At 48.1% G+C, this 27,723-nt stretch overlaps 2 protein-coding genes across 3 annotated transcripts in view; one reads left to right on the forward strand and one right to left on the reverse strand.

Moving 5' to 3' along the window:
- The window catches only part of STK4 (serine/threonine kinase 4), a 48,629-nt gene extending 34,799 nt beyond the window's left edge, over nucleotides 1–13,830 (forward strand). For both annotated transcript variants that reach the window (XM_059480825.1, XM_059480826.1), the window contains one exon: nucleotides 10,746–13,830. In XM_059480825.1, coding sequence (XP_059336808.1) covers nucleotides 10,746–10,904 — 159 coding nt within the window. In that variant the 3' untranslated portion in view covers nucleotides 10,905–13,830. The remainder of the gene's footprint in view (nucleotides 1–10,745) is intronic.
- A 5,321-nt stretch (nucleotides 13,831–19,151) lies between these two features.
- KCNS1 (potassium voltage-gated channel modifier subfamily S member 1) lies at nucleotides 19,152–25,446 on the reverse strand. The gene is made up of 2 exons (XM_059480925.1): nucleotides 24,481–25,446; nucleotides 19,152–19,701 (listed from the first exon to the last, which is right to left on the reverse strand). The coding sequence occupies exons 1-2, from the start codon at nucleotides 25,444–25,446 to the stop codon at nucleotides 19,264–19,266; spliced, it is 1,404 nt and encodes a 467-aa protein (XP_059336908.1). The 3' UTR covers nucleotides 19,152–19,263.
- Between the last annotated feature and the right edge of the window lie 2,277 nt (nucleotides 25,447–27,723).

Here is a 27,723-nt window from a genome sequence, read left to right on the forward strand (position 1 = left end):
CCCCTGGTTTTAAAGACACCTGCATGGACATGTAGCCATTTATTTTTCCAGAATGCCCTGGGAATCTCTGTAATTCAGTTTTTTCTCAGAAAGCTTTTAATTCTCCTTCCTGTCTTCTTTGCCTTCGAGTTGCAGCTGTTTCCTCCTTTCCCTGAGTGAAACGGGGGAGGCAGAGCAGCATTGGACCAGGGTTTTGTAAATAAGCCTCACTTTTGGGTAGACAATGTGGAGTCTTCCTGAAAGCAAACCCCTTTCAGCAGCTCTCCTGGAGCTGCAACTAAAATGGGAGACTAAGACTTAGAAATGTTTGTTGAATAAAGTTTAATACTCTTAAGATAAGTAGGCCCAAGTTATTTAAAGCTGTAATGGCTGCTTGCCATGGATGATGTAGTCTGAAGCCTTTGAAATTGGAACTGTGTGTTTTAAGCCTTCACTTAAAAGTGAAAAGGTTTAAAAATCTGCCTTGCAGATTTGAGTGTGTGAAGTCTTCAGATATGTTAATGATGCTTCTTACTCCACATCATTAATAAAGGCTGTATTCAAGTACTGATTTGGTCTTAATTAATTGGTTACCACTTCAGTTACATTTGTATTTCATACTGAGAAATATTGTATGAATTAATCACTCTGAGTTCAGGTATTCTTACTTCTTCAGTTCTTCTGCTTTATTCAGGATGGGTGATCCTGAATGAAGAATTTAATTGTTAATCCTTCAGGACAAGGGAGAGTGGGATGAAGGGTACCTGGAATTGGAAGGGAGCTCCTTTATGGACATATGTACCCTTCCTAGAAGAACTTTGTTAAAGTGAAGCACCTTATTGTTATGAATGCCAATAAGGATTCTGGTTTTTCTGAATTTATAAAAAAATTTTGATTTGTAAAAAATTTTTGATTTAAAGGAATCAGCATTTTCTGACTGATTGCTCTTCTTCAAAGAAAAAAAAAAAAGGAGAAAAAGCTAACGTTGGTCAGCCCTGTAATTTATAGCTGAGTTGTGCAGCTAGCCAGATCCTCATGGCCTAATGACATGATTTATTTTAGCATGTTCAGAGGTATTTTTGTACTCTTACTTAAGAAAATTAAATCATAATCACTTAGAGAAGGAAAAAAACCCTGCTGTTTCTATTTAATCAAACCTCTGGCAAGCAAGTGCTTTTTAAAAGCAAACGGTGCTCGTTTTTTACTTCTTTTTTTTTTCTTTTTTTCCCTTGCTTGCTTGTCCAGACAGGCTGACCTTTTAGCTTGGTTTGTAATTCAGTTACTGAAAAAAGAATAGCAGTGAGATAACTTGTCTTTGTGGTTATAGGATTAGTCAGCCACTTTCTAAACTGCTAAAGAGTTTCAAGATTTGGACTCCTTGAAGTTCAATACTGCAGAACAACACTGCCATGACCATTTGTCATTCCCTTTGTTTTCACTACGTGTGCACAGGACTTGGGATGATTTTGGAAGTGAATGGGGCTATTCACACTCATAATTGACACTAAGGCTAAAAAAGGAAATTTAATGTTGCAGTTTAGAAGATTAAAATTAATTGCTCTTTTTAAAAAAAGCTTTATTTTTTTAATGATCACTCAGCACTCATATCTGCAAGTAGACCTTTGGATGGGTTTTCTTAATACTTGAGGACAATGCTGAGGGTAGTAACAGCTTGCAGAATTCTATGGTTGGGCTTCCAAAACTTCCCTGAGCCTTGTAAGGATGACAGCAGGGATGAGTGAAGTGCAGTTCTTGGCTGGGAGCAGCCCAGGGATGCCCGTGCTGCTGATCCAGGCTGTGGTGTTCCCACAATTCTGTCAGGGTAGCCAGGGGGAACGGGATGTTTGTGCTGTGATCCTCTGAAATTGGGAATTCCCTCATACCTTGCTGTCTTGGTTTGGAAAGACAGGTGTGTGCTGAGGAAGGCAGGAGCATCCCCTGAAATGGAGAATGTAAAACCCCTCCCTCTGAATTATTAAAAATTTGAAATTAAGGGGCTCTCAGGCAAAAACATGGGAGCAGGAATAACAGTTCTTTATTAGGGAAGAAAATAAAAAAATAAAATAAACAATGCAGTAATCCGAAACAACCCTGCCAGAGTCAGAACCCAACCTGACACACCCTGTGGGTCAGGCTGTTGGCAGCAGTCCCATTGGAATTGTGGCTCAGCCCTCCTGCAGTGTTAGGGCTGGTTCTGCTGCAGCAGGGATCCTGTAGAAAGGTGCAGTCTCTTCCTCTGAAGATCCAGGGGAAGAGGCAGCTGCTGTTCCTCTGGGGAATCCTGTGGAGAAGCTGTGCTGGCATCCCAAAACCTCAGATTGTATCCAAGTAGGAATGCTTGGCTCCTCCCCTGGGCACAGCATCTCCCAATGGGATGATGGAATTTTATCAGCCATGCAGTGACATGACCCATGAACAGAAGAGATCTCCTAGAGGGAGGATTGGTTTATGGAAGAGATAAGGAAAACTGGCCAATGAACAGAATTGCCACACCTCTAACAGATGGCAAATAAAATACACGTTGCCCTGCAATAGGGGACACTTGCCAACAGCAAAGCTGCTCTCTGGTTCCTAAAGGCTTTTGAGGAATAGGGGAAAATGTCCAAAGTGTGGGGAGGGTGGGAAGGCAGAGGTGTCTCTGAGCTGGTGAGGAGCAGTTGTGTGTCCAGGGTGTGTGAGTCCCTTCCAGAGCAGCCCCAGGAATGGGCTGCTCAAGGTGGGATTGAGAAAGGTCCTTGCTGAACCAGCAGGATCAAACATTATGGGTGTAATTGTAGCCTGAAATAAGGTATAAGTGCAGTAGCAAAGCTGTGGCAGTTCTTGCTAGAGAAGAGCAAGAAGGATGGCACACATTGCCCTCCAGGAATTCTGCAGGGGTAGTACAGATACCATGGTCTGGTGTCATGAGCCGTTATGTTAATCAAGTAAGCAGAGCTACATGGAAAATTACCTGGGATCCTTACTGGCATTCATAAGAATAAAATGCTTCACTTTCAGTAGCTCCACATCTGTGCCAGTGAGGCAGAGCCATCCCAAACACTTCTCTTGAGAGCCCCTGGGTCCCCTCTGGTATAACTCTCTGTTGAGATGCACTTTCCCAGTTCAGCTGGGGATCAAAAGCTGAGTGTGTGGTAGTGTCCATCTTTTCTTCCACAAAAGTGATGCTGTGATTGCATTTAAATATTTGACTGGCTGAAGCTTCCTTGACCTCTGGGTCACCTCTGATCTCATTGGAAGTGGTGTTTCTTTGTGGAGAGCCACCTGCTGCTCAGGTGAGGGGGCCTGAGAAGAGTCTGCAGGTGTGCACTGACCACAGCTCCTGCTGTGATCTCTCCATCTTTGGGCATTGTAGCTGCAGTGCTCTTTTGGCTGGTGCTGGATGCTGCAGCCCATGATGTGTTTTGCCAGTATATTGCCTAAATAATTAAGGTGCTTTAAAAGCAGAAGCTTGTGCTGCTGAGACTTATTTTTCAAATCTTTTGAAAGATTAATATCTGTATTTTTAATCTTGCATGAAATCCCGCAATGAGTGCATTTCATCCACTGCTTTCATAACAGTGAGAAACTTCACTGACATGCTGATGCTAAAAGGGAGGAAAAGCAAGATAATTAGTGCTTGTGTAGGCACAAGGGCTCGTTCTGATTTACTGCAGCCCCTCTGTAGCATGGCTGCTTGACAGATCTGTGAAGTTGTAAGGACCTGATGGATGAGGAAAAATGGTCAGAAAGTGCCACTAGGTCCTTGTGTCCTTTGCTTTTGACAGCTTAAAGTGAATAAATAGTTAATGCCTGCTCATACATTACATCAAAGCTTTCTTGTGCTGGAAACGTAAACGAGAACAAGGCACTTAATTTTTAGAGCAGTGATTGAAAGTATGCCAAGTGATATTGAGGCAGCATTTCAGGAAAAATGCTATGGGAGAAAAATGGCATGCTATTCCAACACCAATTTATATCACCATCTTCAAGATCTAAAGTCTGGAGCACTGCTGAGCCTGAGAAATTACCTTACTACAATTTAATTTTGGCTGGAGAAATTGAGGACTTTTTTTTTTTCTGGTTTAAAAAAAGTGCATAGTACTTTTGAGTAATCTGTGTCCTCAGAGTATATTTGATGCGAGCATTTAATGGATACCTTGTTTAACCAGTCTTTCAAGTTACAGGAAGCTAATTCCTGGATAATCTCAGCTCTTGCACTTGTCAGAGCTCCCACTGAATCCCTGGGTTCTCTCTGTAGCACCACTGCAGTCCTGCAGCTGCAGGATGAGCTCTGCCCCAAGGTGGCTGCTGCAAACCTCCTCCCAAAAATAAAACTCTGCTCAAGGAGGTGATAGCAGAAAAGTTCAGGAGTTGAGGTGAATTCACATCAGACTGATCTGCCGGGTTTGGAGAAGGAATGTCAGTGTGCCCTTGGTGTTATCAGCAGGGAAGCATCTTGATAGCCTTGGTGATGGCCAAGGTCGAGTGGAGCAAGAGTTTAATTGTTCTCTTCTGTGAAGAGCCTCCCTTCCTAAAGGACACCTGAGCGTATAATTGAACTTGTAAGAATTGTTTTATGCTTGTCTCACATGTAGCCACTTCTGCTGTCGAGTGTGATCATCAACAGCCTCCCCTGAGGGGTTTCCACACCATTGCAGTCCCAGTTGGTTGTTCTGGTTTTGTTTTTCCAAAGCAGACTGTTGCTGCTGTATTACTGTGGAAATGCTTTGCATTATCTCTAACAGCAAATTCCTGTTTGGCATTTAATGTTTAGCATAGCTTAGGTAACTTGATTTGGGTAAAACCCCTTCTCAAGCCACACTTAGAATTTGCCTGTCTAAATACACACAAAAAATTGATGGGTTGTGCTCCCTGCTGATGGGATTGATGAGTTTTATGGGGGGCTTTGATCACTGGATGTGCAGTCAAGAGCTGTTAGATTGCAGCATAAAACCAGGCTTAAAAGGAAACTATAACAATAAAAGCTGTGCTAAATAGACAATTAATTTGTTTTTCCTTGGCTCCCATCTAGCTTGTATCTTTTCTACTAAGAATTTATTTCCCTGTGTAGCGTGGGAAGCTGCAATTTTATTACTTCTGTATTTTAGTCTTCAAACTCCCACTGCCCCTTATGAAGTGATAATTGCCAAAGCCAGTTTTTCTAAAGGCTATATAAAACTTAAAAGTTTGACATCAAGTTATGTTGAGCAGTAAATGCCACCTGGAATCTCTGGGTGAAAGGCAGGCAGAGCAATTGCTACAGCTGGGTGTTTTCTTTCTAAAAAGCCTCTGGGTAACAGTGGGAGGAAACTTGGAAAACACCCTGGGCATGTGGAAGACAAGTGTTCAAACTCACAGGAATGATGGTAGAGGAATATGTCTAGAGGGCTAAGGAAGAACAACTTCCCAGTTTTATTTGTAGGATTGGTTGTAATACCAAGGAAAAATTGAAAATATTCTCTTTTTGAAGAACTGTTCAAATGCTTTCAGCAGGAGGAAAGTAACTTCATCTCACCAGTGTCATACTTACTCCAATTTTAGCTCCAGAAGTCAGGGTCCATCTGCACATTTGAAAATGGTAGAAAAGCTGCATCCACCCAGGGGATGGAGGGTTCCTGTTTGGCACAAGCTTCAGGATTTCAAAGACAGTGTTTAAAAGCAAAGCCCAGATAGCCTGAAACCTTGCAGACATGCAAAGAAAAGGCTTTGTGCTAAATGCAGGGGTCAAATTCAGTGTCAGTGAGTAAAAAGACAGTTTCAGGAGGAACATGTTTTCCACTTGCCCCAGGATAATATTGTTTGATTCCTGTGCAGTCAGTGAGTTAGAGCTTGGCCAAAACTCTTTGTTGGGAGAGAAATGTGTGAAAGCTGCTGGGAAGCAGCTCATTTCTGCTTGGTGCTCATAATTCATGCAGCAAGGAGATTTGGCTGGCAGTGGTTTTGCCAGAGGAGCAGATAAGAATGATGGCTGGGGTGGCTCAGGGGTCGCTGGACAGCTGTATTTATGTCAGTGGTGCAGGCTGGTCCAGGCAGTGCTGACCTTGTGCTGCTCAAGGGCTCCTTGAGGATGTGCCAAGCCCCAAACTGGGCAAGCTGCAGACAAACCAGCTGTAGCAAACCAGCACGGCTGCTCCTTGCTCTGAGGGCTGGGGGTGCTAAAAGGACTGGGATAAATTATTTGCATCAGCTTCTAATTCAAAAAGTTTTCACCATTTTTGGGGTTTTTGTTTAGTTTTCATGGGGACAGGGCAGAGACTGAGTTAATTCTCTAAGCTTTGTGTTTTACAACAGATTTTTTTGTTTTGTTTTATGTGAAACAAAAATCTGGCATGGTGGTAGGGTTTTGGGCTGTGTCCTGCTTGGGACAGAACAGCAGAGGTATAAAAAGTTCAGACCATGGTGCCCTTGAATGCCAAACCTGTGGCTGTGTCTGCAGAGAGCTTAGATTATTCTCCTTTTGCTGCTTAGGCTCATTTACATTCAGTGCAATATCATGTTGCTGTGACACTTTACCTGACTGTGGGAAATGCAAGTGGGGTTTTTCCCCCCCCTGTTTTTAAAATGCTGATTTGAAAGAACTGCAACTCAGAAGCAGTTTGCTGAGTTGAACATTATTCAGTGGGGTAGTTGTCTGCAAATCTGTCAGAAATGCTGACAAAGGAATGTCATGAATAGCTTACAAACCTTCTCCTTGAGGAAGAAATTGTATTTCAAATTATCTGTTCCTGATTTGTCCATTACCACTGCGTAGGCATGGAAAGGCTGGAGGTTATGTCCTTCCAAAGGATATAATTATGTATGTCCTTCTGAATTATACAGTAGAAATCATCAGCATGTTAAAACAAGATGTTGCTGTCAGTGGTGTCTGAAGAAAACAAACAGCATCCAACAGCTGTGGGTGAGAGGCTTTCAGATGAGCACTTCCACCTCTGGCATTTGTCTTCAGTTGGGCATTTTTATAGAGTTAAGATCATTCTCAAAATCTCAAGTAAAAATTCAACTGTTAATCAAACAGTTAAAAATTAGCTTTCTCAACATACAGGCTTGCTGGAAGAGTTTCATGTGCTGCCTCCTCACCATTTTGATAGATTTGTTTGGCCAACCTTAGAACAAGTATTTTTTATCCAGCTTTGCATTTGAAATGAGATTCCTTCCTTTAGAAGTTTCGCTTAGGTATTTGATCAGCATGGACAAAAATAGATAGCTTTTACAGAGACAGTTAGGCTTCTTAGAGCAGAGGAAATGCTGAGAAGTGAGAGGAATGGGACTGAGCCCGTGGCTAAAACCAGCTCTAATTGCAGCTGCTCAGTGCTGAGACTTTACCCTGAGTAACTGTCTGTCATGAGATGCTGTCCTTGTCCTTCTTGTCTTATTTTGCTCCTGGCGTTTCTCTAAGAGAATAATGTCATTGTCCCAGGAGTGCAGAAACAGATACACTGGAGTCTAAAACTTCATTTCTGTGCCATTGCCTTACAGTGCAATGCCAGGCAGCAAAGTGAAATGGAGGCCATCACATTTTGAACAGTTTGTTGGGGTTTTTTCCCTTCTGAAGATGTGTGTGTGAGTGGAAGGACAGGCTGAGTGATTGCCCAGGCCAGGTCCCCGGGCTGTTGCTGTCACAGCAGGAGCAGAGGGCTGGGTGTCCCCTGCTCTGGGTGGCTCTGGTGGCTCTCACTGGGGACCTGCCAGTCTCCCATCAGCTCATCTGGGCTGAGCAGTCACCTGCTGCACCTTGCACCATTGCTGCCCTTTGGCTTCTCCACCCCTTCCAGGAGCAGTGTGTTGTTCCAGATGAAAACTGTGAGTTGTTCATGTTCACTGACAGGGTGTCCCTGTGCTCCCAGGTTCCTGAGCACATGGACTTGCCTCCCTGTTGGGGAAGATGAAACAGGAAAGCCTTATAAATATGATTGTCTGGCAAAAGGTTTTGAGAATATGGAAACTATGAGATTGAAATGAAAGCAAGCTTTGAGATACCTCAGTTACTGAACAACGGGAAAACAATGGCATGGCCAGCTGAAGGTGATCCCCTTTTGATGGAACAACACCCTCTGCTTGCAGACAGGCCCAAGGGTCAGAGCAGACCCTACTAGCTTGGGAGAAGGGGCCCAAAGAGGAGTTTTTAGGGTTTAAAATGTAACACAGTATGGTAATGTAATGATTCTTACAGGCTGTATGTAAATGCTGTAGGATTTGTATCTTGTATTAGACTGGTTAGTGAGAATTAGAATATTCAACACAGAAGAAGATTTGTTGTATTGCAGCAGGAACCTCGCTCCTTTTGCTCTCTTACCCTTTTACTCTCTCACCCTCTCATCCTCTCTCCCCCTCTCCTCTCTCAGCCTGCTCTGAGCTGTGTCTGGCAGCTCCCAGCAGGGCCCTGCCCCCAGGCCCTTTGCAATAAACCCCAAGTTCCAGCCCTGGCTGCAGAGATCTCTGCTCTCCATCCATCCCCACTGTCCTACCCCCCGACACTCCTACACCTCCCTTCCTTCCCCAGCCTCCCTGTTGTGTTTAACCCATGATCAGCTCTGTGAGCTCCACTGTGCTCTGCATCATGCAGGTAACCCACTTCCAGTTGGCTCATACTCACATAAATCTGTGGGCTTTGCCCACTCCAGACTTAGCTGTGCTCCAGCATCTTCCACACTGTTCAGCCATCTGTCCTGGCAAGCACAGTCCCTGAATTGTCAAAGCTGTGGTGTCCCTTGGCAAGCAGCTCTTACACTTTGCAGGAAGGCTTGGTGTGTCACTGGAGGATGTCCCTGATGCTCCTCCTGCTCAAGGACAGCTGTAGGGCAGTGTTTTCTTACAGCCACGTGTTCTGGAGAGCCCATCGCTGTACATCTGCTCTGCCAGCTCAGGTGCTTTGTTTCTGGCTCTGAGCAGCACCCAGGCACTTGAGGAGGATGGCAGAGAAGGCTCAGAGGTTACCTCTGGAAGATTGCAGCCCTAGGGCAATTTCTCACATCTAACAGTTGGCTTACACCTTGAGCAAGGTGGTTTAGATTTGTTCCAATACTCTCTTTAAGCAGTCCAGCACTGGGAGAGGTGTAGCTGCTTAGTGTATGTATTCAGTACTTGTATTAATATTTTCTTCTGGTTTGCATTTTTATTTGACTTTTCAATTCCCTGGACTGTGAGGAAGTGGAATGTTGAATAGTGTGAAAAGGCAACTGGTGCCATGCATCAACTTAAACTGCTGCCTGTTAAAGTTGCATTAATGTGTATAAATAATATATATCTTTGTGGAGGAAGTGCTTTGTCTTTCTAATGAACAGTTGCCTGATTGGAAAGGCTGAAATACTGTATACCCTGGGCAGAAAGGTTGTTTCATGTGTGCCTGGATTATTAAAATGGATTTGTGATCTTGAAACAGCAGAATATGAAGTTCTTTAGCAGAATATGCTAAAGAACTTCAAAAGACATTGTGAGAAATTAAGTAGCAGGTGACTTTGTGATTTAGGGACTGGTATCTCTTTCACCTCAGGAAAAGGCATCAGGAGTTCCATATCTCAGTTTTAAGGAGTGATGCAAACTGCCATTAAACATTCATTTGTTGCCTTATAGTAGGCAGCAAACATTTCACTTCATGTGTTGGTTCAGAAATGGCTTGAAGAAAAATCATGACAGCTGATTAATTAACAGCTAAACTAGGACAGTCCCACTTGCAGGAAAATAAAGATAAGTCACTTAATTATGACATTTGTTGAAAACAACAAAAAAAATTGACAGTTTTTTGTGCACAAGAAAGAACCCACATTATTTTGCATTTCTTAGCATCCACAGCAGGTGCTTAGTGATAGCAGGTGCTGCACAGTCATTTCTGTCCTGCTGGAGTGCCTGTAAAACTATTTCTCCTGTGATCATTTGGTCTTGGATGGGGAAAGGACTGGTGCTCAGGTAAACATCTGAAACATTTCCAGTGTCCATATTTTTAACATTATACTAAAAACCTGTCTGTTGCACCAGTTATAATATTATAACATTACATAAAGGCTGTAGCTGTGGACAGTTTAGACTGTCCCAGGCCACGCTTGGCATCTGTAATCACAGAGCAAAACTTCTACTTGGCAAATTGCCACAAAGCAAAAGACAGCCAATTCAACAAGGGTCAGGCAGAGAGAGAAAATTCAGGGAGAGGGAGTTTGTCCAGATGAGCCTGACTTCTTCTTCACATGTACAGGAAAATACAAATTGTACTTGCATATTTTATCAGTACAAGGCTGACCCAAAGTGACCTGGTGTGTGTTTGTGCTCTGGGATTTCTGGTGTAGCAGAGTCTGAATTTTTCACCATAACTGACTGAGATTCAGCCTCATTGTACATAATTGCCTTTTTTTTCACATGTATCTTTTGTGAATGATATTATTTTCTTCCTGTTCCCTATGTCTCCATTAGTCATTTAGCATAAGGAGGTTTAGTTGCAAAGAAAAGGGAGGAGAAGAGAACTTTGCTTTCCTTCCTTCTCAGTGCAGCATTTCTGTCCTAAGCCTGCAAAACAAAGCATTACAAAAGCAACTCCATGGGGGAAACATTTCACTGGTTGGTTGTGTGCTCACACTGCCAGCAACCAGAGCATGTAATGTACCTGTGGAATGAGCAGCAGCAGTATCCTGGGGCTCACACCTCTCTCACTGAGGGCAGCAGCCTGGAGCAGAGCTCTGGGTGCCTTTCCCTGCTGGAAGATGCTCTGTGGCCGTCAGAGGAGCAGCAGGATCCCTGCAGGCATGCAGGTGATGGTTGCACTGATTTATGTGTCTGTTCCTCTTGTGTCTCCCTGCTAGCTGAAGACTTGGAGCGTGGATGAGCTGCAGAAGAGGCTCTCTGCCCTGGACCCCATGATGGAGCAGGAGATCGAGGAGATTCGCCAGAAGTACCAGTCCAAGCGCCAGCCCATCCTCGACGCCATCGAGGCCAAGAAGCGGCGGCAGCAGAACTTCTGAGCCACGGGGGGAACCTTCCCCCACCCTCCAACAATCAGCCCCTTGCTTTTATGACTACTGAACAGATTGATTTCTATTGAAATATGCTAGCAAAATAGAGGGCAATACTTCTGCTCGTTTATTTTTCCATAGCACCTTTTGTGAACTCAGGAATGCCGTCACGTGGAAAATCCTGATTGTATGTTTTAGTGTTAGAACTTGTATTTAAAACGTAATTCCAAAAGAGTTCTGTTACTGTTTTTAGGAGGGTTGTTTTTAAACCAGAGGAACCAGATAGAAATTGGCTAATGAAAGTTGGCTCACTCTCTTTTCGACTGAACTTTCAGGAGTCTATTTTGGTTTAAGTTAATACAGATGGTTGTCTGTAACAGCTGATTCTTTTGTGGGTTTTTTGTTTTTGTTTTCCTTTGTGAATGCACAGACTCAATTTCAAGCTGTTAACTGTTTCTACTGTTAAGGTACTGATAAGTTTTAGGTCACTGAAGAGAGCAGGTGAGAACATGTACAAACTGTTCCAGCCTTTTGAAAGAAACTTAAATCTCAGTTTTTAAAAAGCCTGTAATAAGCCCCATGCCTTACACTGTGTGCTTTAAGCAAGTGTTATTTCTTCAAGACCTCAGTTTTGTCCTTGTTCTGTGTACTTCATGAATTTACACGAGTAGATATAGCATGTTGTGCCTCCATAAGAAATTACATTCTGTAATTTAAAATCCACACCCACTTAAAACCAAAAGCTAGTCAGTGATCTGATACCCCTTTGTCTGTCTGTTTGGAAATGTCCTTCAGGGAGACCCTGCTGAGAATGGAGTGCTGGGACAAAGAAACAGCCTTTGAATGGGTGGAAGTTGTGTGAACCTCTCTCAGGAATTAGGTACTTCAGCTGTGTCTAAGAGGACTTAAAAATCTCCACAGCTTGTGAAATATTTTATAGGCTTCATTTCAAATTTACATCTTTGGATGCTTGAACAAAAACTTGATTTCACAATCCTTCACATTTCTGCAAGGTTTAGCACATCAGGAGAGTCAAACTGAAAGTGAAGACTGTTAAATTAACAAAGATGTGCATTTATGGTGGTGGAGAAAAGGCGGAGCTGATCTGGATGAGAAGACAATTACCAATGTCCTGCTGGAAGAGGTTCAGTCTCTTCCAGCTCCTCTGGATGCTCTTGTGTTTTTGTTTTTTGTTTTTTTTTAATATCCCTGCCCAGCATAGCTCAATCAGCCACGATGCCCCAAGCACGTACAATCGCTGTGAGGACGGTGCAATCAGCTCACGTCAGAGTGGAGAATAAAACAAAGCCTGTTTGAGGGCAGAGACTGAGCAATGCCTCTGCCCCCTGGGCTCTGACAGCCCAGCTGTGCAGCTCTAGGTGTGCCTAGCATATGATGGAATGTTTGGGCAAAGCAAGAGTTTCTACCAATGTTATTTTTATTTTGTTCTGATAGAGGGAAAGGTTTCCACATCGTGCTTCTGAACTAGGCCTTGGTACATCACCCAGATGATTAAACAGCAGTGTCTCCTGAATCTAATGCTGCTACAGAGGTGATGTGTTTGTTTCATGTTTCTGTAGGGTCTTGTTTCCCCACTGGAGCAGGCTCTTGGCTGCTGTTCACAGCTGTGAAAGGAACCAAGCCATCCTTACCCTCCTTGCATGGGTTTGTCTCAGTTTGCTGATGCAGTGGGATCACAGCTGTCCCCAAGGAAAAGGGAGACAGTCAGCAGTGTATGTAGGGTGCTGCAGGAGGAGCACATCCTGGGATAGCCAGCAGTCTGACAGCCCCAGGTGCTGGGGAACATCAGGGCTCCTGCCGTGCTCATCTGGAATCTGTGCAATGGGCTTTGCCCTAACCATGTCTTCATGATGAGCAATTTTCATGGGCATCCTTTGCCTCAAAGAAACTCCTCCAGCTTAGCAGGGAGTTCTCTGGTCAGTATTGGATCCTGTATAAGTCATTTGGGTGGATCAGGCCCAGCACCTCTGGTGTGACAGACACAGAGGTCTGTAACATGGTAAATTTGGCACTGCCTGTGTGGTGTGGCTCAATCCTGTTCTGCTGGAAGGATTTTTTCCTCTGCACTGTATAGATAACTCTGTGGAGATCAGAGGGCATTAGAAACCCCAACTTTAGGGTGAAACACCACGAGGTGGTGTCTATTTACAGAATATGCAACCTGTGACTGCTGTAACTGAATGTAAGCACTCTTGAAATACTCTGCTTTGCTGACGTGATTGTCTTAAAATATAGCAAATGAACCAAAATAACTAAAACTGGTCCAATGGCTTAACTGTCTTTGAACCTTTCTAAAATGCTTGCAGTGGGTGAGACTTAATGATGTTTCTTGCATTTGGAGCTGTAGTGCAGAGGAATTATTTTCTCCTTCACTGATTTTCAATTTGTTGGAGAAAATATTTCCCTTTTTGGTCCCTTTGTAGAATGTCTGGGAGCACAGTACCTGTTCATTCCTCAGAGTCCTCCAAGCTGTGATCAAGGCTGGTACCATAAGGGAAGGATGTTTTGACAAAGTTTTAAGCAAAAAACTTGCATAATTGAGAAGCTGCATTCATGTGCTCCTTGGGCCCATCTGCATTTGGAAAGGGTTCTGGACAAACCATTCTCTTTGCTTCTAAAACCCAGAGATACTGATGGTGTCAGTCATGTGAGACTTACAAATGTGAAGTTTGTAGCTTTAACTTTTTTTGTAACAAAGAAATTAGCAACACTGGCATAAACTGCTGACTTGAAATGCTGTTTTGTAAGATCTGGCTGTTTGTATATAATAGTGTTGGGTCTTTAGTTTGTATATGTATGGAACAGTAACTTTTATTGCATTCCTCTCAGTTTGATACAGGAGATTTTGTTTGATCTTTCTCAAATATCTTGCCTTATTTGTTCAAAGGGGCAAATAAACTGTCCCTACCTGAAAGCATCAGTGTTGTGTCTCATATTTATGCCCTGCAGTGCTTGGGGGTGTTGCTGTTTACCAGGACAAGTTTTAACATGATGCACTTCTACTCAGCCAGTGTTATGCAACGTGCTGGAGGAGGGCACAAGCTTTCAGGAACATGGGCAGTGAACATGTCAGACACATGTTTTAAAACATTGCCGATTCTTGCAGCTTGAGCAGAGGGGCAGCTCCATGTGCTGGCAGCTCTGTGGGGTTCAGGAGGCGATGCTCAGGCAGTTCCAGCAGGGAGGAGCACAGGCAGCCCTGCCTGGAGCTCCAGCCATGCAGGAGGGATGATTTCCCCACGGGGTGCTTTGGCAGATGGGGATGCTGAGCCCTGCTGTAGGTCCTTGCTGTCTGCAGCAGCTTCCCTGAGCCTGCAGGCACATTTGGGGCTAGGTACATACCAATCTATCCACCTTCCTACACAACAGGTGAGGCTGGAGGCTCGCTCCTAATTCTGGCTCACTTGCTGCACTTTGAGCTTTCTAGCTCAGGGAAAGATGAAGCTGACAGTGAGTGGGTGCTGCCTTCCCATGGTGAACTGTTGGCTTCAATGTGGTTTCCCTGAGCAGTTACTAAATCTGTCCTGGAGGGATGACTAACTGGAGCAGAGACAGAATTCATTCAGGAGTCAGCTTTGGTTAGCAATTCCGGAAGAAACAAAATAGATCTGAGCTTTTAAGTGTTGGGAAGGAGCTTGGGAATCAAAGGGAGGGAGGCTGCGGGCTTTTCTAGTAACTGGGGAAGCCTGGAGTTCTCACATCCTCTCAGCAGCATTACCAGGCTATTGTGGAGCCCCAGAGCAAAGGGAGGGAGGGAGGGTTGTGCAGCCACACCAGGGGAGGGTTTGTGTGCACTCCCTCTGTGCTGGCAGCACTGCACCTGCTGCACAAACTTCTGCCTAACTGCTGTGGCTAACAAACCCAGCAACACCAGCTACCCTGATGGTTAGCCTTGGTTTTCTCCCCCATAAGGTAGAAAGTCAGCTCTCCACAAAGCCCATAGCACCAGCACTTTTTAATAATTATAAGCATTAAGGTACAGGAGCTGCTGTGCCAGTGTCCTTTTTGCCCAGCTACTCATTTCCTACACCTTCATTTTGTACCATTTCCTGCTGTCCACAGGCCAAAAGAGTCTGAGCCTGGATAAATGCTGAGTGTTGGCTGACAGCCCTGCCTTGAGAGTTGATAATTTTTCATTTCACTAATTATTTTGGCAAAATTTTGACGAGTCAAACCAGGAAATACCCATCAGCTCTTTCTAGACTGAAAGTTAATTGCTCTTTAATTTAAGAGCCCAGGAAGAAAGCCAATGTGTTTAAAAAACTTTAAAACAATTCAATTCCATCTATGAAGGACTTCCCTGCTCCCCTCTAGGGTGTTGCTGTCCAAACCAATACAGTGCTGGACGTGGAGAGAGCCCAGAGTCCCTGAGTCCCATCCTGAGTGGTGACAGCAGCTTCTTGCAGTCCTGTCCGTGCACAGCCAGCACACAACTGAGCTGTAAGGTGCATTTTCCTCAGCCCAAGGGGCTCACAAGCTCTGGACCAATATTCCTTCACTACAGAGAGCAGGATCTTGGAAGAAATGTGGGGCAGTTTTTTCTGTCAGCAGACTCGAGGTCTGGATGTGAAGATGCTGTGAACATTGCTGGTGCTGTGCCTCCCTGCAGGCCTGACCTCTGGGTTTTATTCCCTGAAATGGTGTGGCCTGTCTAGGCACATTTGGCTAATTTAATTCCATGCCTTCAAGGCTGCTCATTTGGCTCTCTCAGATGGTCAGAATAGAAGTTTTGATTTTGTGCTTTTCCTGCAACTAAGTTAGCAGCTTGGGTTCAGATAAAGGCTAAAGTGAACCCAAAACTATATGCAGACCTTTGGGCTGTCTCACTAAAAGGCAAAAGTGGTTTAGCATTATTTTGTAGGAAAAAAAAAAAAAAGGAATTACTGCACTGTTTGTTTTTACTGATCTCCTTCCATAGTTCAGCAAACAGAAGTAACACTGATTCAACGTGTCAAGCACTGTGCTCAAGCAGTGAGAACTGAATTTTGCTGAAGTCAACAGGATTGTAGGAATCTGTGAGCAGGAGAGGTCCCAGAAACACTACCAGTGAGGAGTCTTTCCTTCCTATAGATGAAGCCCTTTAAAATCTCCTGGTTTTCTAATTACCAGCCAAGCGCACACTCCATGCTCAGGGTAGTCATGGATCTGAAAGCTGGCAAAGGAAAAGAAGTTTTAAACAAAGGTAATGAAGTTTACTTTGTCTCTTTGAGCAGAGTTGTCTAATTCTCAGCTGCATTAAACAGCTTAATAAGGTCACTCCTTAATCACCATTCCCTGGAGGCAAGAGAGTCATGCTTTAGTCAATCATTTGGTGAATGTGGAAAGCAGCTTTGTAGGAATAACCTGATAAAGTGTGTAATTGATTTACCCACTGTATCAAATGAAAATGCAGCCACTCAGGAAAACTGATTAGGGATTAGCAAAAGAACAAGAGTTTCCTACTTGCCTTAGCACCAGGAAGAGAAGCCTGTCCTTGCAGCCCAGTGCTGCACAGCCTGGCTGGGAGCGTGGGCTGTGCTCACCCACTCTGCTGCTGGGCACCTTCCTGCTCTGCACAGCTCCAGCTCTGCCAGATCTGCCTGCACAGCAGTGGGAGGATTTTCCTGGTGCACTTACTCAGAACCATACAAATCCTAATGTCTTCACAGGGAGCAGGAGGCTAAAAAAAGAAAACATCTTGCGTGGCTTTCCCAAACCCGAGCTCGGAGCTCTCGTGCTCCAGCCCCCTCTGATGTGCCAGAGGGGCTCACAGATCCTGCCTTGCTTGTAGCCCCCAAGGTAGGGCAGCTTTTGCCTTGGAATGATTAGCAGAACGTGGATTTTTAATTTTTTGTTAATTTTTTAAATATTTTTGTCTTTTTTGAGAGACAAAAGCTCTCAAAGGAATAAAGATTGAACTGGTTTTACCCCATCATGCCCAGCAGACAGGGAGAGCAGTGATGCCCTCCCCAGCCAGCCCCTGCAGAGCAACAGCCTAGAGAACCCCCTCCTCATTTCAGAGCACCAGAGAGCCACAGACAGCACCAGGATGTCCAGGCATGAGGACAGCTGTCAGCTAGAGAGCATCCAGCATCCCACAGCATCCCACAGCATCCCATCATCCAGAGCAGCATCCCACCATGCATGAGCACATCCAGCTGCCACAAAACAGAAACCAGCATCCACAGCAGGTCATTGAGGTCTTTAATAAAATATACAGTATGCATCCCATGCATAGATAGAAAATTAATTTACATGCTCCTAATTATTTGCATAATGCTTTTTCATTAATAGATATAATTTACTCTTCACATTTGAATACATTTTGCTACTGGAATATTTATGTTGAGGAGGGGAAACTCCTTCCTGTATTCAAGTAACAGTGCAGCAGGAGCTGGTTGGAGCAGAGGGTGCTGCTCCCCAGTCCCAGCTCCCAGCAGGAATAAGCACAGAGAGGACCATGGAGTTGGTACTGGAAGACTTGATGATGCCAGAAGCGTGAGCACCCTCCCATCCCACCCCACCATTCCTTGGGGACCCTCCCTGGGTCCCACTGGTCTTAGAAAGGCTGGACCTGCACCAGTGTTGGCTTTCCTTGCCCGTGACCAGCAGATGGCTACAGGCAGAGCCAGCACCGGCAAATAGAGCTGTGCTGAAACCCAGCCAGGAAAGCAGCAGCAAAGCCATGATCCAGGTACCTGGGGTCATCCTGCAGCCTTTTATGTGTGTGTGAGGCGCTTTGGGATTGTGGGATGCACGTTTCTCTGTTGGGTGCACTCCTCTGTGTGCAACGGAGCTGCACATTTTCCAAACAGAGACCAGGGGTGGGAGGGAGAGGAAAAGCTCTGTAGGGAGTTAATGCTGTGCCCTGAAGGTGCTCAGGTGGGTTGGGGTCCAGGCAGGAAGGGTTTGTGTTCCAGGCTGGCCTCCCTGCCTGGCTGTGAGGGGCTCAGAGGCCGTGGTGACAAAAGCAGTGCAAGGTCCCCTCTGCCCCAGCTCTCTCCCTGCAGGGGGAAGGCGAGTGCAGCAGCACTCGGGGGGCTCAGCTCCCTGTGAGGACACCTGGGCAGTGTGACCCCCTCCTTACAGCCCTCCTGGCCCTGAGGCAGGGAGGGAAGAGGCAGGACACAGCCAGGCAAGGGGCTGTGGTGAGGGAGAGCAGGGTTTGGGGGACAGCCCCGCTGGGATTGGCTCCTCAGCTCCCCCAGCCCGACCCCTTTGACTGCTGCTGCCTCAGAGTTGAGTGTTCCTTCTGCCCTCCTGGCCACCCCCAGATGTGTGGGCAGTGTCCCTGCCCCATGTGGGCAGTGCTCCCAGCTGTGCCCCGCTCCCAGCACAGCCCCACATCCCTGCAGGTCCCAGCAGTGGCAGTGTAGGAGAGCAGATAAATCCCAACAATGGAAAGGTGGGGTTCAGTCCATCCCACTCCCATGGGGGGCTCACCCTGAGCTGCCTCTCCTCCCATACAGGCTCATTCCCAGCCCCTTTCCTTTATGGTCTTTTGAGCCTTTTGAGCCTTTTGAGCCTGTTTCCTGCTGGGGGTAGGACAAGGCTGGGGCTGGAATTGTCAACACAGCACAGATCTGTAAGGGCTGCCAGCCTGTTGAGGGCTGCCTCATCCTTGAGCTATTTAACCTCACCCTGGACAACACAAAACGCTAGGGCAGAGGAAAATCTCTCTCCATACACCTGGGGCAGTGCCTGATCAGGGGTCACTTGCATTTCTTATTTTCTGCCTCCCTTTCTGGCAGGGGTATATCCAGCACCACAACCTCCCTTTGCAGCCATGGGTGAGCAAGGTGAAGGCTGAGACACATCCAGGAAGGTCTGGAAGCAGCCAGCACCCACTGGGCATCTCCTCCAACCCCTCCTGTCCTTCACAGGGTGATGCCAGCCATGGCTCCTCCACTGTGGTGTGCTCACCATGAGCAGGTCCCATGGGCCCCAGGTGGGTCCCACATGTCCCACAGGCCCCAGGTGGGTCCCAGTGCCCCAGGTGGGTCCCAGCAGGTCCCAGGTGGGTCCCAGAAGGTCCCAAGTACCCCAGGTGGCTCCCAGCAGGTTCTATGTGCCCCAGGTGGGTCCCAGAAGGTTCCTCATGCCCCAGGTGGGTCCCAGCAGGTCCTGAGTGCCCCAGGTGGGTACCACATGTCCCACGGCCCCAGGTGGGTCCCCAGCAGGTCCCACATGTCCCAGGTGGGTCCCACATGTCCCAAGTGCCCCAGGTGGCTCCCAGCAGGTTCTATGTGCCCCAGGTGGCTCCCAGCAGGTCCCTCCTGCCCCAGGTGGGTCCCAGCAGGTCCCATAGGCCCCAGGTGGGTCCCACATGTCCCGTGTGCCCCCGGGACACAGGGGGCAGAGCAGGGGCTCAGGGGCTGGGCTGGGCCCCGGGGGTGAGGCCCCGGCGCTCGGGGCTGGGCCTGTCCAGGGAGGTCTCGCTCAGGGCCTCGGAGTCGCTGCCGCCCTCCTCTGGCTCCTTCTTGCCGCTGTTCCTCACGGCCGCCTCCAGCGCCTTCTGCTTGCGGTAGAAGTGGGAGAACTTGTTGAAGATGATGGTGATGGGCAGCGCCACGACCAGGATGCCCCCCAGGATGCAGCCCGAGGCCGCCAGCTTGCCCGCCACAGTGACGGGCACCACGTCCCCGTAGCCCACGGTGGTCATGCTGACCGTGCCCCACCACCAGCACGCCGGGATGGTGTCGAAGCCGACGTCCTCCTCCTTCTCAGCAGTGTAGGCCACGCCAGAGAACACAGAGACCCCCACAGCCAGGTAGAGCAGCAGGATCCCCACCTCCCTGTAGCTGTGCTGCAAGGCAAAGCAGAGCCTTGGTCAGTGAGGGACGCAGGGATCCCACAGGGATCAGGACACAGGGATCCCGCAGTGATCAGGATACAGAGATCCCAAAGTGATCAGGACATGGGGATCCCACAGTGATCAGGATACAGGGATCCCAAAGTGATCAGGATACAGGGATCCCACAGTGATCAGGACACAGAGATCCCACAGTGATCAGGACACGGGGATCCCACAGTGATCAGGACACAGAGATCCCACAGTTATCAGGACACAGGGATCCCACAGTTATCAGGATGCAGGGATCCCACAGTGATCAGGACGCAGGGATCCCACAGTGATCAGGACACAGGGATCCCACAGTGCAAGCACAGCCCTGCACAGACTCCCTGCACTCCTCCACAGGGATCCCAGTGCCTCCATCCACCCCTGCTGTGGGATGTCTTGCTCCGGGGGTGGGCTGGGATGGGCAGGAGTGGCTCTCACCTGGAGCAAGTGGTGCAGCCAGGAATCATTCCTGGCACCCACAGCTGCCTCTCTGCACTCCACCAGGCTGTCAGAAGACAGATCTGGGCTCCCCAGCCAGGGATCCCCGTCAGAAGCTGCTCCCCTGCCTCCAGCACTCACTCTGGCCTGATCTCAGCTAACAATATTTAGCACATTTTCCTTTTATCTTGGCAGGTCCCCAGAAACCACCTAATAGCAGCCACTAAAAGAAGCAATTTGTACCTTCCTGAGTCGCTGGCACTGCTCACAGGGAGGACAAGGTCTCTGCTGCAGGCTCAGCTCAGCTCTTACCCAGCTCTCAGCCCAGGCTCCCTGGGGACCCCTGAGCCTCAGGGTCCCTCCTGTACCCCACACCACTGAGCCTCAGCATTTGTGAAACCCTTTGTTACAAACATCACATCAGAGCTGACACAAAACCAAACATCCCTGGTCATCAGGGACCCATCCAGTGTCAGCATGGGCTGGACTTAGCAGCCATCCTACAGGGTGCTGCAAGCCCCACCTTGATGAGATACAGCCCAAGGGATCTGGGAGCCTTGGTGGGAATAGAGCCATGGGACACCAGCTCTGATGGCAGTGGTATGCAACACTCCTTGAAGAAGACATAATTTCTCTGGTTTCAACCTAAAACCTTCGTGCTGTGATCTTTCTTTTTATATTCCTAATATTTGAACAAAGTGTAAACCTGTGCCAGAAGCCCAGGGGGAGCAGGCAGTGAGCAGTTGAGCAAGTGATGCCAGGAAGGGACTGCCAGGGGACACCACCATCCTCCCAGCATGGCTTTGTACAATCACTTCTTGACTGCCATAGGTGAATTTTTTGGATATTTCTGCCCACTGACCTGCCAGCTTGCTCTTCATCTTTTGGGGAAAGGAAAGCAGAGCTCTGTTTGTGGGGCTTTTTTTCCCAGTCTCCTAACAAGCAGAGAAGGCTTTATTGGAGACCACATAACAGCTAAAGGAAACAACATTTGAGCAAAGCAAACAGCAGCAGATGTGGGAAAAGGCTTCTGTGGTCAGGATGAGACTTAAAAGGAGGTGGATTCATGGCAGGGAATGAGGAGACTTTGCTTAGACAGCTGGCAAAATCTGCTCAGATAATGCCAGTAATACCAAATAACCTCCTCTTCCTCCCCTTCCTCCTCCTTCTCCTCCCTCACCTATAGCAGTGCCAGGGGAGCTCCTTGATAAGGACAAACAGCTCAGAGGCAAAGGTATATCACTTGGCTAAGAATGACCTGGCTGGAAGTTAACAGCAGGTCTGTACATCCCAGCTGGGGACCAGCAGCACCAAATAACCTCATGCATTTTTAAAGAGTATCACTTCTGGCCCTGGGATGTGTTGGAGAGGGAAGGTAAAGGGGAAGTCAGGCAGCTCCATAGCTCCTGCTGCTTCAATTTACATGCAGGGTCAGAGTTTGCAGCACAGGGAAGGCTCCAGAAACCTCCCAGCTGATCCTCAGGCACTGGCTGCCATCTATTTGCAGCCCTTTATCTGCAAAACTTCTGTTTTGCTCATTGATTGAGGGGGAAGGCAGGTGGAGTTTGGCTGGGATGCAGTTTTAGCCATGGTTTGAGTGGGATGCAGGCTCAGCCAGGGTTCAGATGGAATGCAGGTTTAGCCAAGGACTGGGTGGGATGCAGGCTTGGATAGGGTTTGGGTGGGTTGCAGTTTTAACCAAGGTTTGGGTGGGCTGCAGGCTTAGCAAGCAGCCAGCCTTGGGGGAGGCAGTGCTAGGTAATAAAAGACTCCAGCACAAAGCCCTCCAAGCAGCTTCCTGCCAAATGCACATCTTTCCTCCAGCACAGCAGAAGAGCTGGAATGGAAGAGCCCACTTTGAGTCATGCTAGAAACAGCAGTGTGGAGACCGAGCAAAGATGGCCCATGGTAGTGAGAGCAGGGTGACAGGGAATGTGCAGAGTTCTGACCTCTTTATGTATTTAGGTCCCTGAGGGGACAGAAGCAACTCCTGAAGATCCCTGTATGTGCTGTAATTACCCAGGGACCAACATCTATCAACAACCAGTGGGAAAGGGGATCCAAACCCACACCACAGAGCTGCAATAGCATTAAAGGATGTCAGGCATGGTGGGGAGGAAGAGCAGAGACATGTAGGAAGCCTCTCCTCAAATTAAACCCGCTGTGGATCAAGCCCCAAGCAGTCTGAGGGTTGTTCAGGGTTTACAATGCACAAATGGCAGAATTCCCTCTGCTAGCACTCTGGTGGCAGGGGAGCAATCACTCAGCTTGCCAGAGCCATCGCTCCCCCTTCCTGGCTGCGAACAGCCTCCACTGCTCTGCTCCTGCTCTCTGCTCTTGCAATAGGAAGTAAATTATGATTAACAAGACGTTGTAATTTATGTGCCCACTAAATCACAATGCCAAGCTGCTGCATCAGATTTGTGTCTTTGCTCATCCCCATTTAGAGCTGGCTGTGGAGTCCCCGGGAAGGGGCACTTTCCAGCACGTCACTGGGTGAATCAGCCGCTCGTCAGAAGCCAGAGCCGCGATGCTGCCGGCTCCCCAGACCTCCTTTGCTGCTTAGTAATGTGCACATGAGTCCATCAGTGCCTGCCCTGCTGAAAGGTGGTGTTCATGCTTGCATGGAGCATCAGCAGGACTTAGGGAATCCTTTCCACCTTTCCAAGTTTACTTAAATTTCACCAGGGGTTTTACCTGAGTCTGTCACTTGTCAGTGCCCTTTCAAGGTGAGCGTTCAGAAGCAAGTGTGATGCAGGTAGGACTTCAGGCATCTTCATTTCAAGCAACCCACCCTGGACCCTGTTTTCAGCAGGTTTTGAGGATGCCAGGAATATTTTGATGCTCTGTGGGCTCTGCAAGATTAGTTCTGGGCAGGGCTGATCCTGCGTCAGAGCAGAAGCTGGCAGACCTTTCCTGCTGCCCATCCTCACCCCCATTCACACTCAGTGGTTGCTTTCCTCCGTGACTCAGCCATGGGAACAGGTCCAACCCCAGCAGCCAAGGCCAGCACACCCCATGCCAGCCCTGCCACTGCTGCAGCAGCAAAAACAGGGTGTCCCCAGCTACTCATCCCTGACATGGCCCTTCAGAGGGAGCAGCATCAGGAGCTGCAGCTGCCTCCCATGCCAGGCACTGAGTGGGAGGAGAGTGGCCCTTTGGTTGAATTTCAGGCTCTGTTACAAAGATTGGCTATTCATGTGGTACACCAGCTGTTTGAAGGGGGTAAAGCACAGGGATATTTGTGCAATTTGCCCAAGAAGAGGCAATATTTGCCCTGGTGATCATCCCCCCGTGCCCAGCACCAGCTCCATGTGTGGTGGGGCATTGGGAGCATGTGTCACTCTGAGCAGGCTCAAGGATCAGCTTTAGGATTCCTGTTGATGCAATCACCAAGAACCAGGGACAATTAAAGGCTGAGTTTAACTGGCCTCTGCACCAGGCTGGATTTTCTGTGTAAGCACAGGAAGTGAGTTTCCTTCTCCCCAGATTCCGGACATGGCCGTTAGCAGGAGGAGGATGAAGGGGAGAGGTGTTGGGGGTGAGCAGAACCACACTGGGTGTGGAAGCTCTCCTGCTTCACCACTGACCTGCAGTGATGGAGGTCTGGCTGCAGCACCAGGATAGTGAGGATTGCAGGACAGATTTCAAGTTGTCCTTGGTCTGTCTGAAGAGGCCAGGGGTGCTGTGGGTGGGGGTCTGGAGAAACACAGTCTTGGGGCATGTTATGGGGGATGTGGACCCTCTCACCAGACCTGCAGGGATGCCACTTCTAGGTATACCTGAATCCTGGTCCTCCACTTGCTCAGCATTTCCTCCAGACCTTCCTCCTGAGGACCACATGGTCCTGCGACCAGCTTCCCCCAGCCCTGCATGCCAAGTTTTCCATCACACTGAGGGGCAGCTGCTGGAAACCTAGGCTCTGCTGAGGACACAGACCCTGCCAGAGGCTGGCTCCCACACCATGAGACTCACCCATTGCTTTTCTATCATTGCTTTGTGCCAGTCCTAACCTCACTGTACCCTGAAGCATTCAAGTATCAACTCAGCTGGACCAGGATTTCTGTTTCCCTAAATGAGCAGACACCAGGGGTTGGACACTGGCCTCTGGTCAGCTGGCAGCATGCCCTTAGGAGGGTTTTCCCCTTTTCCCAGAATGGGGTCAGGAGCAGCCCCGAGCCACACACACTGGTGCTGGCAGACCCAGCAGCATCTGGCTGGCCTGCTACCTGCTCAGCAGGTCACTCTCAGCCCTACCAGGCACTAGACTAAAGGAGTAGGCAAGGAGATAGAGAACCAGTTTACCTTCAAGGTGGCCCCCAGTGACCTGAGTCCGGTGGAGTGCCGAGCCAGCTTCAGCACCCGGAATATCCTCATGAGCCGGAACACCTGCACCACCTTGCCCAGGTTGCCCAGCTCCGAGTCACTGCCCATGGTCACGTCCACCAGGAGGGTGAAGTAGAAGGGCAACACTGACACAATGTCAATCAGGTTCAGTGGGTGCTTGAAGAACTTCCTGGGGTTGGGTGAGAGCAGGAGGCGGGAGGACACTTCGAAGGTGAACCAGGAGATGCAGAAATACTCCAGCTTGTGCAGGATGGGTTCATCGAGCACATTGCCATTCTCATCCACCTCCTGGTACTCGGGCATGCTGTGGATGCACATGGTGGCTATGGACACCAGCACCACGCTGATGGACACAAAGCTGAAGAGCTTGCTGGGGATGGAGTAGCCGGGGTTCTCCATGGTGAGCCAGAGGCGCTTGCGCAGGTTGCCGCAGCGCAGCGTGCTGTAGTGCAGCAGGTCGTGGTTGATGTCAGAGATCTCATCAGGGGACGTGTCCACGCTGCTCACCTCGCTCTCCTCATCCCAGTTGTGGTGCCGGCTCTCCAGCTTGCGCTCGTGGTAGCGGTAGCTGCAGCAGGAGTCCAGGAAGAACTCGTTGATGCCCCAGTACTCGATCTCCTGGCAGAAGGAGAAGACGCACAGCTCCTCCATGACGTGCAGCTTGCCCGTCTGGTAGAAGTGGAGGACGTAGAGGAAGAAGCCGGGGTTTCTGTCGAAGTAGAACTCCCTGGCACTCACGTCGTAGTCATCGCAGAGCTGCAGGATGGACTCCTCCGAGTCGCAGGAGAGCAGCCGGCCCAGGCGCGTGTCGGGGAACTTGGAGAGTGCGCTGGAGCTCAGCCGCCGCCGCAGGCCGCCCACGTTGATGTTGATAACGTCCTCCTCAAAACTGGGACCCCAGTAGTTTAAGGTCTTGTTGACCATGATCAGCAAAGCAGGAGTGGGTTCCACCTGTGGATGAGACAGCAGGGCTGGAGGGGTGCTCCTGGCAGAAGCACCCTGGGGAATGAGGAGGGATGTTTGCATTTTGAGAAGTGAGGACCAAGGAGAGAGAAGGGGAAAAAAACAGCTTTGGACTGCTGTTCTCCTGTGGTATGGAAGCTAAAAAAAAGAAAAGCCAATGATTTTCCATGTGAAACTTTTCCTTGCTTTTTTACCTGCTAAAGTTTCTCCCTCTGCAGGTTGTTAATGGCCTAAGGAAGGCAGTTTAATTTACCTCCAGCACATCACCCATGGGGCTCTCCTTCTTCAAACAGGTAATTAGTCACTGAAGAGAAGATTTATTCCCCAAAGAGTCTCCCAGAGGAAGAATTAGATCTTGTCAAATCACCACTGCTGTGATTCTGCCAAAGTGCTTTGTAGCCCCACTACCCTCACTACTAATTAGACCTGGTCAAAAACTCCTTAGATGGTGCAATCCTTCCAGCAGCACAGGCAGTTTTGCCAAAATCAAAGTATTGCCACAGAAGGTGTCGATTTTAAGGAGAATTTGAGAGGAAGAAGTGTCAAAACAATTCATCTGCCTGTTTTGTTTCCTCTTCTGTGTTCTACCATGTAAAATATTAAGATTATTTTGATTATGTTGAAACATAACAAAAACATGATTCAGAATCATTGATGACTGAATAAAATCTTTGGGGAAAGATAAACCCAGAGTTTTGATTTCTATTGCATTTTAGGGATTTATAAGTTTCAGGGAGCTGGGCTTTTTTGCGCAGCAGAAATTCTATTTTCTAATGAGAAACAGTTAAAGCATCAAAGAAAGAGAAGCATTCCCAGAAGCAGATGCATTTACCTGTCTTGATCAGAAATTTAGAGCAAAAAGGCAAATAAAAAGCATTTTGATCTTTATGCACCACCTTGAAATCAGATTTTTCTACCCGCCTTATTCATCAAAACAACCAGAGGACACATGGAGCAGCCCTGTACTCATGGGATCTCCCTGCTCCTGGCACAGAGTAGGGGGGTTTGAGGGACACTGCTTTGCTCTTCTGGTGGAGATTTTACATTTTTTCCTGTCTTATGTCACCTACAGAATTTTTCCAAGCTTTTAGGGGCTGCAGGGACAGAGGGCACAAACAGGCAGGAGGAGCTGAGGATAAAAAGGCTGCGGCCCCTGCAGTGATGCTGAGGTGCCAGCAGACCCCACACAGAACAGCCTGGTGTCACACCAAGGGCCAAGGCCAGGTCAGGGACACGAGGTGGGTCACAACACCCAGGGGAGTCCTGTGAGTGCCATCTCACAGGATTTATGGGGCAAACACCAGGGCTCTGTCTGCTTTCCAGTCTGAGAAACTCGGTGTAAAAGATCTGTCAGACTGGGGGGGACCTGGAGAACACAGTCACCTGTAAATCTGTAGGGCAGGGCAGAGCTGCAGAGGAACAGGTAATGGAGCCACGGTTAAGCCCTGGAGGTGTTTTTAAGCTGAGCATGGCTGTGGGTGCAGGAAATGCCAGATTTGTGTGAAACAGCCTGGCAAAGGCATCTGTGAACTCCACTGCATCTCCCAGCCCGGGGCTCCTTAAAGACACAGCTTTGCACCACAAGCAGCACTTCCATCACACCACGTCTGGAGGAGGCAACCAGCTGGTCATAAACCTCAGAGCTTAATGGACTCCATGTCTTGCCTTTGAAACGGGAGGGAAGAAGGAGAAGGATCCATTTTTAATGCTTAAGCCAAAAGCAAGGGAGAAGAAGGGATGTAAACCCTTCTTTCTGGGATAAATTGGAATTTCAGTGTCAGATTAGCTTTTGCAGAGAAGACATCACACAGCCCATCTGTGGGGTAGGGATGACTAATCCAGGTTCCTTCCAGAAGGATGCTCATGCATTCAGGCTATAAGCACACACACACAGATGGGGGGCCCTGGAGGTGCATCTGTGGGATCCAGCTGATCCCAAAACCAGCCTCAGACTCTCTCTGCACCCTCCCTATAGAGCAGCCTCTCTGAAAGGTCAGGCCACCAGAATCAAAGGCAAGGTGGTTTGGGGGATGAGCTGGGGCACAGGACAGCCCAGGATGGCAGGACAAGCCTGAAGCATTGCTCCACCTCAGCAGGACCATCCTCAGAGAACAGCTGTGGCTCTGGGTGAGACGTGCCAAACCCTGACAGCCAGAAGGGGATGGCTCCTACCTCTCTCCCAGCTCAAAATTAAAAGGTGGGTGTCAGGACCCTGCAAGCTTTATATCCCAGGGAAAT

This window comes from Ammospiza nelsoni, chromosome 12, assembly GCF_027579445.1.
Source record: "Ammospiza nelsoni isolate bAmmNel1 chromosome 12, bAmmNel1.pri, whole genome shotgun sequence".
Classification (NCBI taxonomy): Eukaryota; Metazoa; Chordata; class Aves; order Passeriformes; family Passerellidae; genus Ammospiza; species Ammospiza nelsoni.